Genomic DNA, 15,076 nt, shown 5'->3' with positions numbered 1-15,076 from the left:
GATCCCATCTAGGTGGAGATGAGTAAACATTTGATACTCTTGATTGGGTTGTAGCCAAGTTTCCTTCTATCACCCTGAAAATATCAGTAGATCGAGGCTTTGTCTCTGTCTGACACCAAAAGCTAGTTGTCACAGGAATAATGACCTTTTTTTGCATTTTTTGGTAATAAGCTTTGGATTGCAAAAAATGCTGCTGCCTGTGTCTTAACTGAACAAGCACAATCCCCCAATTATGACTTAAAATCATGTTTTTTACATGAGCTATGGCTTTCATGATGTGATTGTTGCTAAAAGTGTATATTTTCTTGTAAAAAAAGGATAATTAAAATACAGACATTAACTACACTTTTGTTACATTATTTAATACATGGAATACTAAAAAGAATCGATTGCTAAATTCTATGTTGTTAATGTCTGATGTTATATCCTCACAATCACATAATTGTGTGCTTGTAGTAAATGCATGCAAATGGTAACTACAGTGTTAATACATTTAGTTAATGACCCTGTATTTTCAAGTGTATCCCAAAATTCAATAAAACACATTCAACTCTAATATCCATGGAATAATACTGTATACAATAGTGGTGAGTGTTGCAAGGATTTGCCACAGTGTCCCAGAATAAGGTCAATGGACCACATGGATGTTTTCAAAGGGGAAAGAGGGTAAATACATGAAAAGAAATGTAAAACATTTTCCTGTACCATTTTTACAGTATGAATGAAATGGAACTAAACCTATATGAATCTGTTCACAATGTTGTAAATGATAAACAATAACTACTGTAAAAACTACTAGGCTTTTTTTCTGCTATTACCCACAATTGTATTGAGGCAGAGCCAAAGCATTGATTTGGATTATTTGTTTTTGAACAGTAAAGGTAACAGTAAAGGATCTCAATAAGTATGAAAACTTTTTCTGAAACATTTTAACTGGAACTAAATTATATGCCACAAAACATGTCAGACATGCCTGTGTCAGGGTCAATAAATAAAGTAAGAAACAGAAACAAGGTGGAGTTGTTGATTTTGGTCAGCATTCAGCTTCAAATTAGTTCACTGCTGACTTTCCTAATCCCATCTCAGTGCAGAGCACATATTTGGTTTAAGATTTAATTTTGAAGTTTCTTGTTCTCACAAAACTACTGTTTTCTGCAAGTAACCAGAGAGTTTGAAAATAACCACCTGCTGTGGAAAACTCTGTGAACACTTTAAATAAAAGCATGGATTCTGAAGCATTTCCAATTCTTTTCTTTTTTCATTTTTAATCATCCAACACTAACATATTATGGTAAATTTATAAGGTGTTTGTGATATATTAAAAAAAAAAATCATCATTAATCGGAAAGACATGTTTTGTTAACGTACATACTTACCTCTATACCAGGATTGTGTTCTTAATTGGCATTTACAGTGTTATGCAAAGGTGCTGACCCAAACGGCTGGGTCATACACTAGAAGGTGATGTGCACTATGTTGGCTGCAAAATAAGGCCTTAATGGAAAACACATTACTACCACTACTACAACTACTACTATTTACTTATTTCTAAGCATTTAGAAATTCTAATTACTGCCACTGCTGTTGAGGGTGAATCATGTGATTAGGAGCATTCTGGTTCACATTCTGATTACTCTTAGTGCTCAGAGCGTTTGCACTGGCCTTTTAGCTCCCATGGGGTAAGGGTCTCATCACACAATCACAAAACAATATGTTATAGGTTGCAAAGTATTGCAACATTCCAGCAAAATAAACATCATCAATGGGTTGAATCAATCTGATGCTAGAAAAAAAAAAGCTGCAGCTTTTGGTAGTAAACCTAATATAACAGTACTGCTGTTTAGGATTACAAAGAAGTCATTGTAAGGGCAGAATTAGAGAGATTTTGCTCTCTCCAACAACATAAACAGCCAAACCAGCGAAATTCATCACGCCTGCATGGTCATGCTACCTAACAAATCTCTCTCTCTTTTTCAAACATGCATAGCAACAGAGATTATGAGACAAAACAACATATCAATATACAACCGCAAAAAGAAAATCCATGACTTAAAACAGCAAAAATGTATGTTCTCCTAATCAGATCTAAAGACCAATATAACTTCATTATTGCTCCTTCATACATTATTCAGTATTACCTATTGGGGAATAAATTAAATTCCTGCAAGCAATAGGATACAGGCTTGCAATATATAAAACTCCATAAATGGTTTGTCACTAAAAGTCCCCAAATGGCATAAAGTAACAACTGTAATATTTAAAGTGTGTTCTAAAATAAGAATAACATATTTCCCATTCATATTTGGAATAAACATATTACAGTACATGGCTGCCATTACAAAGTAGAAAAGAATGGGTTCAGTTATCAGAGGCAACTATAAAGGTGTTTAAAGTTCAACAGTTTTTCTTTTGACTGAAACATTTAAAAAGATAGAAGTTTATTTTGGCTGAAGAGATAAATGCAATGTCACTTTGTGTTTAATGTATTAGTGTATTATGTTTTCCAATGCGCGCGAACACAATTGAAATAAACAATTATTTAGATTTGCGTTTCTGTTAAATGTTTTGATCGTTATAAGTGTAAAAAATAAAAAATTGAAATATATACAGATAGAAGCAAAAGAAATCTGATCAAGGCTCTCGGATCACATCAGTCTTGAAAGGAAAAATGGCACTGAGATCTGTAAGGGCAGTCCTTTTCATATCCCGGGGGTGGAGTCATGACTGCGTCACAGGCTCGGTGAGCAGCTTTGTTATACAATATTCAGGATTCGGGTCTTTAGGCATTCGGTAATGGTTACATTTCATACTTGCCAGCAGTGTTCAATGTTGCGAGATAAGTTCCACGGGAGCGCCAGAGCCAATGCAACGCTCCCTTCTGAATCCCCAGCGAAGACCAGCAACTCTGCACTGTATGCAGCTGTGCTTTTACCAGGTGAGCTACTCGGGGGGGGACCCCCGGTATTTCATTTATTTAAATATGAAATGTTTGTAATGTATCATTGTTTATCATCAAACGATGCCAAGTAATGTCCATACAGTGAAATTTGGATGAGTAGTACTAACAATCTAGGACTTGTTATCATACTACCTTTTAGACTGTAGATATCTGTGGCGTTCTTGTGGTGTAATATGTACCTATGGGGTCCTCCACTATGTTTGGAAAGTATCTTAAAATAATTTCAGTGATTTATAGCCAGTATGCCAGTGAAAATCTTTGCCTTAATCCAGAGGCAAGGGTGCTAATTGATCCTAAAAGCAACCTTAATTGAAAATCCAAGCCTCCAGACATTGGTACTGACTAAAATTAGGAACCCAATAGCCTCCTAAAAACAGTACAGTATTCCATAAGAAATCTTTGTGAAAAGATCTCACTTCTTTCATATCTAAATCGCTTGATGCAGTTTCTTTAAAAAAAAGATCAGGTAGATTATTTTGATTTTTTTTTGGTTTGTTTGCTGTATTTCACTGCAGTTCCTGATTTAAATCCAGCGAGCAGATGCTGATTCTTAAAAAAGGCTCACTACAGGGTAATCTCTTTTAGTGGAATAGATTAGACAAGACAAGACCATAACTAATCCAGTACACTTTGTATTTAACTCCTTGTATATCCAATAGCTTAAGGCAGTGAAGTTTACTATAATTCAGAATGTGGATCTGCATTAAGCTATGGCCCCTTCCAAAGTTGTCTGCTGTGACCTGCCGATTAACTATACCAAGGGTCCTCAAACTGAGGGTTGCAGAAAGCCTTCAGAGGATTGTGAAACAACCACACCACAAGTAGACCAGAGCAATCTTTATTTTTCTTTAATACCTACTCATTAATTTGCAGTGGATTAGGAATCGTTTCTTTGCAGAGAGGTCACGGCAGACAAGTCACTTCAAAGGGGCTCTAGCTAGACTACCCACTAATAACAGGGACAGATTAAGATCCTCTCGTTCAGGGCATCCCAAACTATCCCAGCTCAAGGCCCCCTCCACCCAATAGAAATGTGAGTTGTTGTTCTTACCATCACATCTTTTAATGCACAGCAAAAAGGTGCATACTGTTAATCCAGACACTGGACTTTTAAAACAAATTAAACAATGAAATAGAAAATATAAGTGTTTATAGTATTCTCTATTTTATAAATAAGCGGTGTTAATATTGTGCCTCTCAGTTGGATTTCTGCAGTTTATTTATTTTAAAAGGTTCAGTATCATATCCAGCCTTGCACTGTAGCCATTCACCAGTATCCTATCTGGTGAATGTCTAATTCCAGCAATGACAGAAATTCACTTCTTAATTTCATTTACCATGGTATTCTTCCAGTACATAATCAGATACTAGATTTTTGGAAACTCCATGTAAAGATACCCTTGTTATGGCAACAGTGCCAAAAATGTTTTGCTTTTATTAAAAAAAATTTTTTTAAAAAAATAAAAGAAAGTTCCAGCCAAGACTGTTCTTGTATAATCACATGAAATTCAGTGGTATAGTGTTCAAGAATTTTCAAAACAAATATTTCATCAGGGTGGATCAGTATGGAAGAATTATTTAGGCACCGTATGAAATTAAATACCTTCAACATTCTTTAATAAATACATGAAATAGTTTATGAAAATAGATACTTTTGGTGTTCCTGTCACTGGCCAAATACTGTATCTAGTCAAGAAAATATTTGGATAAAGAATAGCAATTCATTATTTTACAGAAATGCTGACTTGGGCCAGTCAATCACTATTAGTTTGTCAAGATCTCACAGTATTTAAAATGTCTTTGTTGAGAGATAACATTTTATGTTACCGGTATGTTACAACACTAACTGATGCTTGTAAGGGAAGGAAAGACTGGTTTGATTTCCATAACAGTCCATTGTTGTCTTCCATGTTCCAAGTGGTATAAAATTTTTTATTTTTTTTTAATAAAATTTATTTTTAATAAAGGAATTTTCTGGATATGAACTCATTGAATGGTTCTTTTAAACCTATTAAAAAAGGACAGTTTTAGCAACTCTAGCGTACTTAAAAATTGATAATATTAGAAGAACAGTTTTGCTACTGAAAAGATAAGTTACAGTTGGGAACTAAAAATTCCACCTAGGATTTTAGATATACATTACATATTTAAGGTATTTACTTCTGATGAAAATATTCAAATTTCTAATATTTGGGGGGAAAATGCAATGTTCTTTTTCTCATTTCTGTCTACACAAATTCAGTGTGAAGGCAACAAGACTTTAAAATTAATTCAAATGTTACATATTAGCTTACTACAGATGGCGCTATTGGCCTACATTCTTTATCTTTCACTATACAAGCTCAGTGAATCAAAGAAATTACATCCAAGTAATATTTACAGCATGTATTTGCTGTCATTGTGTTTACCAATATAAAACAAACCACAATAAAGCCCATTTAAATAACATCTTAACATATAAACCTTAACAAGTTTGAAAATAAAGTATTCTCTGCCAAACGTTATTGGTGTCACTACATGATGCTTAAAATTCAGGGGTTGCCAGCAAATAAGCAAGTTGTCGAATCATCCCAAACTACAAGAACTATAAAAACTTGCTTTCAAAGTTAAGGTACTGTACTAACATTATATTTTTCACTTGTGTTTAGACAGGGAAATGTTTGTGAGGATACAAACAAAACTCCAGAGAGAGAGAGAGAGAAGAGAGAGAGAGGAGAGAGAGAGAGAGAGAGAGAGAGAGAGAGAGAGAGAGAGATTACAGTTCTGCAAGGTGGCGCTGTAATATTGCTTTATGATATGGGAATTTTCAGACTACTTCATAAACATTTTAGTGCCACACCCAGGCCTTTCTGTCACCCAACTTCTGACCATTAAAAATAGTCAGTTAAGATGGTTTATGAGATGTACTGTATATACTGAACTGGAACTGATGTTACACTAACACTCACCAACAGTTTAACCTGAAGGAAACCTAGAACATGCTGAAGGCATAAAAGCTGGTCTTGTTAACCACATTTAACAAAGCAAACAAACGATGACTTACTAAACTGTATGGCTTACATCATGTAAAACAGGAAATTCAGTTTGAAGTAAACAGAACACCCATTACTTATAAAACACACATTACTGAACCCTTCTAATGCATGTAAAATTAGTCTGACAATGACTTCTCTAACTGAAGGGTGTGACTTACAGCTGGAAACCATTGATACATCTTTATTTATTGGCAAGAGGTTTGTGTTTAATGTAATATATATTTTAAAAGAAATCATTTGTTATACTGAATTGTTTAATCAGCGAATTGGGACACCCACATACAGTAAGCAAGTATGACTTACCTTACTTGAAAAAGAATATGAACTCAAATGGTAGAGAAACATTTACATGGGGGGTGGGCAGTGACAAAATGCTTTCATTTGACAAGTTTTATATAATAGAACACATTACAAATGTAAAAGTTCATTAATCTTCCATCACTATGTACAAAAGGTTAGATTTGGTAGTTGTACCATATACAAGGTTACCATATGGCTGTGTTCAGCAGGGCAGTTTGGGACAGTCGCAGTCCTGCTTCTCTTAAAAGGAAAGAATGGTACCTGAGACAGCTAAAATGTACCAGAATGCATTGGGTTGCGAGCTGAAAAGCCTGAACTGTCCCGCTGAGCCATATGGTCACCATAACCATATAATTCAGGTTGGAAATGATATTATAATGTTATAGTATTTGAGCTTAGCTATTTGCTCCCACCTTCAAGGAAAAAGTAAATATGAGAAGTGTAAAGTGTGTTTTTATTTGTTAAGGCAATCTCTGATAAATTAATCAAAACATAACTTATATACAAGGATAACTGTGACACAATGTTTTTGAAAAAAAAAATAATAATATTCAAGATATTCAAGCTTGTCTGTGTGCAGTGAAGTGGCAGGTTGAGCTGTCGTATATCAATGGTCTGGCTGGGTCTAAGATGGCATAATCTGCATGGATTCCAACATCTCCTCCACTGCTTTCAGAGAACACTTGGTCTCCTTTGTTCCATGACCTGCCAACTAAGAGTAAAAAGAAAAAAGACAGAAAATCAATAGAATGTCAACAGTTGCACAGCATTGTGCCAAGCAAGGCCCTTCAGTTTTAAAATGGATGGGTAAAATATATGCCACACCAAAATGCCTGATCAGGTTATTTTAAGAGTATAGAATTATTCACGTCTAAGCATTTCTCCCTGAGATAATCAATTCAAATGTGATATGGCCCTTTCGGTCATAGCTTAATGAAGACAGAATTTGTTTAAACATCTAATCGTTAGCAGTATTTCAACATCTTTTCCAAAAGGATGACCAGGCATTCAAATTGCTGACTGCTTCAAGTAAGCCTGGTCCAGCTGAGTCATTGACTCAGATCTCACCACTTGAGCAAGTGGCATTGTCACAGCTTGCAAACTACAGGCCTGAAGCTTACCTGTCCACCTGGGTTCAAATCCAGATGACATCAAAGTAAAATTAATATGGTAATTACTGTATTCTGAAATTAACCAATTAGTTCAAAGACCTCTTATAATAAATTGTTATGCAGCCCTAGACATAATTGAGTAATCTATAACAAAAAAAAGGAACAAAATACATCTTGTGCAAATCTCTCAATTGTTAGGTTACATTTACCAGCTACTTCCTGTCCTGCTGGACAAGTTTAACAGTCACAAAAGGTAATTTCCTTTCAATGCAGACACATCATTAGTGATCCAAATCAGTCTAGATTTCGTCATGTTACAGTACATATTCATCCACCAAGTAATTAATAAAGGAAATGTACCACCCACTTACACACACGTGGACTTTTGAGCACAAACATCTCTAGTTTTACTCTTTTAAATGTATCTATGCACGGGTGTGCAATTTTGAAAAAAAAACAAAAAAAACAACACTTCTTGTCCAAGGGACAACATGCTAGAAAAATCTACTTACCCCCTCCCTGTCATACAACACACACACACACACGTAGAACATAACTTGTAGGATTTTGGTTTTATTTAACAGTGAACACAAATCAGTCAATTAGTGATTGACAGGGGTGGATACAGCCTTGTAGTTTGACTGGTTCACTAAATTCTTCAAGAAGCACAAAAGGTTCCTTGTGATCCCACCTCACCTCAACACATTAATAAAATTAAGGCAATATTCCTTTCAGTGCAGTTTGGAATACATTTGCTAGTAAATTTAAGTAACATACTCAGAGTACAACTATAATAACCAATACTTGGAGTTATTCAAATATAAAAAAATAGCTTCTGCCTGTTTTTTTCACCTCACTCTTTCTCTACAAGCTGAATTTAACTCCTGATGTACAGGTGTTTTAGTTTGTTGCATCACAGATATTACTGCTGCTTTGTGGAATTCAGATTTCTCTTGACATTCTTTCAGATTTGTAACTGCTGAACCCCAGATTTTTAAAGGACTTGTGTATAACGTGTCAAGTTTCTCTGCATTTGTTCCGGTTTTTCTACCAAATCACACAATACTTAAGTGTTGTTTTTTTTGTATTAACAGTATTTTGTGCATTGAGTTTTGCGATGAATATTTGTATTTTGCTCCTTTTCCAGCGTTCTTATTTATCAATGTACACGTTATAAAAACAAATTAGTCACTTTTGCTTTGATTTTGTGATAAAACTGGTACTTGTATTGATTTTATTGTTAATCTTGAAACAGTCTGAAGCATTGAGTGTGTTGTGGGCCAACAGTATGAACTTATTTTTCATATTAACACAGTATTTCATGCAGTTGTTTTGCAAAGATTCATTACTGGTTAATTTTACATCGATTGTCCATGCTTACCAATGTACACGTTTTGAGGGTGAACAATAAATATATTATGTGTTAATAAAGATGATACTTATTGTTTTTATTAATTTTAAAACAATGTTTTTTTTTTTTATTGTGCTGCAAGCCTACCTTACACGCTTGTGTTCTGATATTTACAGGGCTGTCTAGTGGATTTTACTGTTTTTATTATTATTACAATACAAACTGTTATTACCCACTGACACAACCTTTAATGACGTTGCTGTAATTTACTTATGTCATTTCTATAAGGTTGTGCGCAGGCAGCTTTTTCATGATTGCATCTGAAGTATTAGCAGATGTTAGTGATCTTGTATAATAAACGCTGAGTCTCAAATAGTCGCCAGTCTCCAGTAGGCACCGGGTCTACTGGCAAATATTGTAAATAAATGCTGGGGCGTTTATTTAAAGTTTTACGGTGTGTGTGTGTGTATATTATATATATATATATATATATATATATATATATATATATATATATATATATTCCAACGGGCAAAGTATAACAGCAAATCTTGCTGTCCCGGGCGTCGGGCGATATGAATTGCACACCCCTGCTATGACAGGTTAAATGTATAGTCTACGCAGATCATTCAGATTATAAAAAAATAGCATAATGCTGATAGTCAAGTTGGTTAACCAACAGTAATTTCATATTCCATCCTCTTACACTGAGGGCTACCTAATTTTATTCGCCCATTTCTTTTTTTCTGCTGCTGTTGAGGCAAGTTGTGTTTACTTGTAGCTTTAATAAAACTGCTTACTGGTTTTCTGAAAACACTTGTTGACAGTCATGTAGCATTACAGTAAGATTAAGAGCGGGTTTGTTAGTCTGGCTCAAGAAAACTAAATGGACTGCTATGTCTGTAATTATTTAAACCTGCCCCGTGGAAGCTGGCACAAGTTCGCACACACATATGCAGGCTTCTCCTAATGTCAAATCTTAAATGTTTGTAGAGTTTAAAAGGGAGCATTACAAAATGGAAGTCAAAAGGTAGGTAGGATACTAGGAGCTATGATAAAATTCTGGAGAAGAAATTCAAGCTAGTTATCGTATTCTCCATGTAGAGTGTTGCAGACAAATAAACGGACATGATCAGGCCACATTTTTAATAAGATTTTAAACCACTAAATAGTTTAACTACTAAGGATATTCTAATTTACAAAATATAAAAATCTAGTCCAATATGGCACATTTAATATGAAAGAAATACCATCATTTTCAAATATAGCTGTGCACCGGTATAAAATGTGCTCCGATACCCCTAAAAAGTTGCAGATTTCAAGTTACTTATAAAATGTTATATTTATCTTGAAAATCGCTGTTTATGAGCAGAAAACAATAAAAAGGCCTAATTAAGCAAATTATTAGTTCAACTAACGGTTCAGTTAATTTCAACAGTCAACACATTTCTTTGACTGTTCCTAAGTTATATGTGGTCACGGAACTATGCACGTGACTCCCATGTTTGTTACGCATTCACAGGAAACGCTACCAATTTTAAAATATAAATCTTACATTATTATTATTTGTTTATTTAGTAGGCGGCTTTATCCAAGGCGACTTAGAGACTAGGGTGTGTGAACTATGCATCAGCTGCAGTGTCACTTACAATGTCTCACCCGAAAGACGGAGCACTAGGAGGTTAAGTGACTTGCTCAGGGTCACACAGTGAGTCAGTGAGCGAGCCCGGATTTGAACCGGGGACCTCCTGGTTACAAGCCCTTTTCTTTAACCACCGGACCACAGCCTCCTAGATAACACACGTCGATGCATTCTGCACACCCCTCTTCATCACCCTCAATAATATGCAAATAGATGCACATTATACTATGAAATCTATGGTATAAAAGGATGAAAATGTAGGGTCTACTGTGTTTGCTATTATGAATTGGAAAGGGTTTTACTTAACTCTTACAAAGGATGGAGAATTCTTAAATCACAACAAAACGTAGTTTAAATACAAACCCCCCAACTGAACTTAAATGCTAGTATCAAGGATGAAAATTGCAATGAACTCTGAACTTTGTCTAAAATTGGCAGCTGTCAATGGGAAAGTTGAAATATACTTGAGTTAAAAATACTCAACATATTTTTTACATTTTATTTTCATGTCAGTCCTGTCATCACCATTGTAAAACTGCTTCAGTACATCACACTTAATAGGGGATCCACAAGTCCAATATATCTTTTGATTACACAATTGACAAATTTGAATCCTTTGTTGAACAAGATAAAGTGGTCAATTGTAGGGAATATAATTTCACAGGCATGTCCAAACGACCACAAACCTTCACCTGACCCCCTTGTTAGCTTGGATCATTGGTATTCCCCAGTGCTAAATTTGTTTATTCTCAGCTCAAGGTATGAGAACAACTAGGTACCACTTGAAACCTTTATCTTAACATCAAATCAGCGTATACATCCGAAAGAGACAAGTAGCCTCAGTTTCACAATTTTAAAAAACACTAGTTTCAGCCCCAAGGGCAAAGTACCATGCCCTTTAAATGTAACTTTTTACCAGTAGGTGCAATCTACCTTTTAAAACACACACTAGGTTCCCATAACTGCTCATTACGATAAACGTTTAAGCAGCAGCAGAGATTGCTTATTACTTCCTTTCCCCAGCTGATAAAAAAAGTCATGCCTGAGACTTGAAGGGAACAGAAGGGCTTTTCTTTTATGGCCCCTATTCCCAGGCACAAAGAAATGGTCCTAATCAGATGCCTAGGGAGTTCCAATTCCTCAAGAATGAGCTTTGATGCAAAGAGAGCTTCAAAATTCCATTATGGTTCTTGGGAACCTCAAGATAATAATCACTGAAGCTTGAAAATACAGAGGTCAGAAGTCCCTGCTTTATAGCTAAAAGTGAGAATTCACAACACCAGAAATCTACGCTTACCTAGTCAAACATTAACGAACAATGACATGTAACAATACAAAGATACCATTCCCATGTCCTCGGATGCAATTCTTAACAAAACAGCAGAACAGTTATTCACAATTTCACAACATTTTGTTTTTAAATTTGTGTATTTTAAAAGGATGTCATTTGCAAATCAACTAGAAACCAAATGTAATCTGATCAATGTACTGCCAACTTTACTGGTGAAGCAGATAGATATGCCTATCGGTAAAAAGGTATTAAGGTTACTCACAAAAAGGTATGATCTATTCAAGTCACTAATTATTTGTTTAACAGCTGCCATTTGTCCCAAATATGTATATTACACGGCAATGGAAAGATTCCCTGGCTGAACTTGATGGATATAATCCATAGTACATGCTCTTAGAATGTTTTAACTGCATCACAAAAACAATATCACTCCACCAGTTTTATTTGTAACAAAATGTCATTTAAAAAGTAAAGTTCAACCTTTTCAATAACATGTCAATTGAATTATGGACCAAACTCTGATTATACATCAGACAATAATGTGTTTAACTCGACAATATATATAATGTGGCAGCGTGGGGTAGTGGTTAGAGCTCTGGACTCTTGACCAGAGGGTCGTGGGTTCAATACCAGGTGGGGGACACTGCTGCTGTACCCTTGAGCAAGGTACTTTACCTAGATTGCTCCAGTAAAAACCCATCTGTATAAATGGGTATGTAAAAATAATGTGTAAAAAATAATGTGATATCTTGTAACAATTGTAAGTCGTCCTGGATAAGGGCGTCTGCTAAGAAATAAAAAAATATATATATATATAAAAAGCAATAATACCTGTCACTGAGTGCATTACCAGTCATTATGAACCACTTGAGTACATCCAAATGTTCTGTAATGCTTGGTAATGCCCAATGTGGAGGGTCTTATTGCTTGTGTACTTCAGTGTTACGGCACAATTTATAATTTGTTGTTGGTTAAAGAAATGGGCTTGTAACCAGGAGGTCCCCGGTTCAAATCCCACCTCAGCCACTGACTCATTGTATGACCCTAAGCAAGTCACTTAACCTCCTTGTGCTCCGTCTTTCGGCTGAGACATAATTGTAAGTGACTCTGCAGCTGATGCATAGTTCACACACCCTAGTATCTGTAAGTCGCCTTGGATAAAGGCGTGTGCTAAATAAACAAATACTAATATTAATACTAATACTAATAATAATAATAATTATTATATATACATACATATATATATATATATATATATATATATATATATATATATATATATATATATATATATATATATATATATATATATAAAGGTACTCCGTTTATAATAATTACTGAGATAAGAATTCCTATACTAACCATGCTAAAATATTCTGCTTGTAAGAATCAAGCAATCCGCTTATAAGAGGCTCGCTTTTGCTAATTGTAATCATATTCTTCCGCTTTTAAGAATCAACCGCTTATAAGAATCAAAATCAGGGACGGATGTGATTCTTATAAACCGAGTGCATTAAAATATATATATGATTCTTATAAACCGAGTGCATTAAAATATATATATATATATATATATATATATATATATATATATATATATATATATATATATATATATATATAGCAATGTCAAGTAAAAATCTTATATGACCTTATACATTTATGTTTTCTCCATAAGAAGTTGTTGTACAGATTTTACAAACCAAGAATCAGGGGCTTTAAAAATTGTAAGCAAAACATATAATTTCCCCAAATGATCTGTAATAGTCTTAACTTCAGCAATTTAAGGCTTAAAAATGGATGGATCACTGACACTCAAGGAATGAATGGTGTACCAGAGAAGCATTACGTCAAAAGTGTATCACGTTGAAGTTACTTTGGGAACACTCAAACTCGCCTGCTTTTGCTGGAACAACTCAAAATCTGGAAATGCTAAACCAAGTACCTAATCGTGAAAACAAAGTAACATTCTGTTTGGCTTTCGCGCCAATAAATGCATATACAGCAAGCTAATTGAGCTCAAAGTGTGTGGCAGATCTCATCTGCTAAACCTTTTACTGGTGTGGTGCAATTTCAGGACTAATACTTGCTGACTAAGGAACCACTTATTACGTATTTAAATGTTAATGCCTAAATAAGCAACATATATCCAATACTAGCAGTTAGGTTTGAATTAAATACCAATTTAAAAGATATATACACACGGTATGCCATAGCAACAGTGTAAACTAGTTTAGTGATATCATCTGAATATCATTTCACTTTTTCCTCTTACAGCACATCAGTGGTAGATCTGAATAGTTTCCCTATATGATGTGATGGGACTGCTTTTTGAAGTTTATGAATCATGATGAACACACACACACTATATATATATATGAATGACTGTATATGATGTGTGGTATGCACTACATCAGTCCTACACCTACAATCATATTCAATTGAAAAAAGGAGGGGAAGACTGGGCTCAAGATTGTTAAAATTGCTAAAGACAAACACAGAAATACTTTTCAAATTACTTAAAATATGAATTCTCATATACATTTAGATAAATACAATTATAAAATGGCTTGAATAAATAGGGCTGAGACAATAGTGTTTATTTATTTATTTTTTTTTACTATCGACGCATCATTTTTTCATAATGCAAAAGAAACGTGTAAATAATATAATAAGTACATATATTTTCATCAAATCTAATCACGAAAAGTAAACGTTTCTCCAGTTGAACTTAAAACTACACGTCTAATTATTTATGTTTAGTCACACTGTCGGCGAGGTTCCCCACAAAAAGTTAATAAAACATAAAAAATATTACTGTCTTCCCTTAAGATGTCTGACAGCAACCCGATTAGAGGAAAACAAAACTCCAACGGGGAACACAAGAATAACTATTTACAAGTCAAACGTAACAAAGTCTGTGCTCTCTCCAGAGCTTATTTTCTGTTTTTATTCAGAAATATTATGGCATCCACATTCTCCAGTTTCAAAGTAGAACAGTTTGTTCACAAGCATCCCTTCTTTGCCGAACACTCGCTCGGGACCGATGTTGCAGGGATACTTAACATGCTTTTTGCCAAGGCTGCTAGGTTGGGAAAGCGTGTCTGGTTATTTTTCCACCAAATCAGGGGATCACCATAAATCGTCATCTCTTGTTGAATTAAGGTTTCCTTCGAAGGAGTGTGTGTGTTTGTTGCCGTCCATGGAGTAAAAATTCCATTGCTTGTTTGGTCTTCGTTTTCATTTTAACAGGTAAGTCCTCTGTGCTGCACTCACTTGTACATGCAAGATTTCCGTCATATTCGAGGTTGTCCTCCACCAGCCTCACTAGTTTGGAAGACAGTGCTTCAGACACGCGGGCTTTGGCCTGTTCGGCGTTCAAACAT

The 15,076-nt window shown here is 34.8% G+C and overlaps 1 protein-coding gene across 1 annotated transcript in view; it reads right to left on the bottom strand.

Moving 5' to 3' along the window:
• Positions 1-6,727: 6,727 nt before the first annotated feature.
• Positions 6,728-15,076, bottom strand: part of LOC117394857 (ER membrane protein complex subunit 2-like) — a 58,176-nt gene continuing 49,827 nt past the window's right edge. The window contains exon 11 of the mRNA XM_033993513.3: positions 6,728-7,006. Coding sequence (XP_033849404.2) covers positions 6,920-7,006 — 87 coding nt within the window. The 3' untranslated portion in view covers positions 6,728-6,919. The remainder of the gene's footprint in view (positions 7,007-15,076) is intronic.

This window comes from Acipenser ruthenus, chromosome 3, assembly GCF_902713425.1.
Source record: "Acipenser ruthenus chromosome 3, fAciRut3.2 maternal haplotype, whole genome shotgun sequence".
Classification (NCBI taxonomy): domain Eukaryota; kingdom Metazoa; phylum Chordata; class Actinopteri; order Acipenseriformes; family Acipenseridae; genus Acipenser; species Acipenser ruthenus.
Note: the sequence above shows the minus strand (reverse complement) of the source record. Positions and strands in the feature narration are given on the sequence as shown.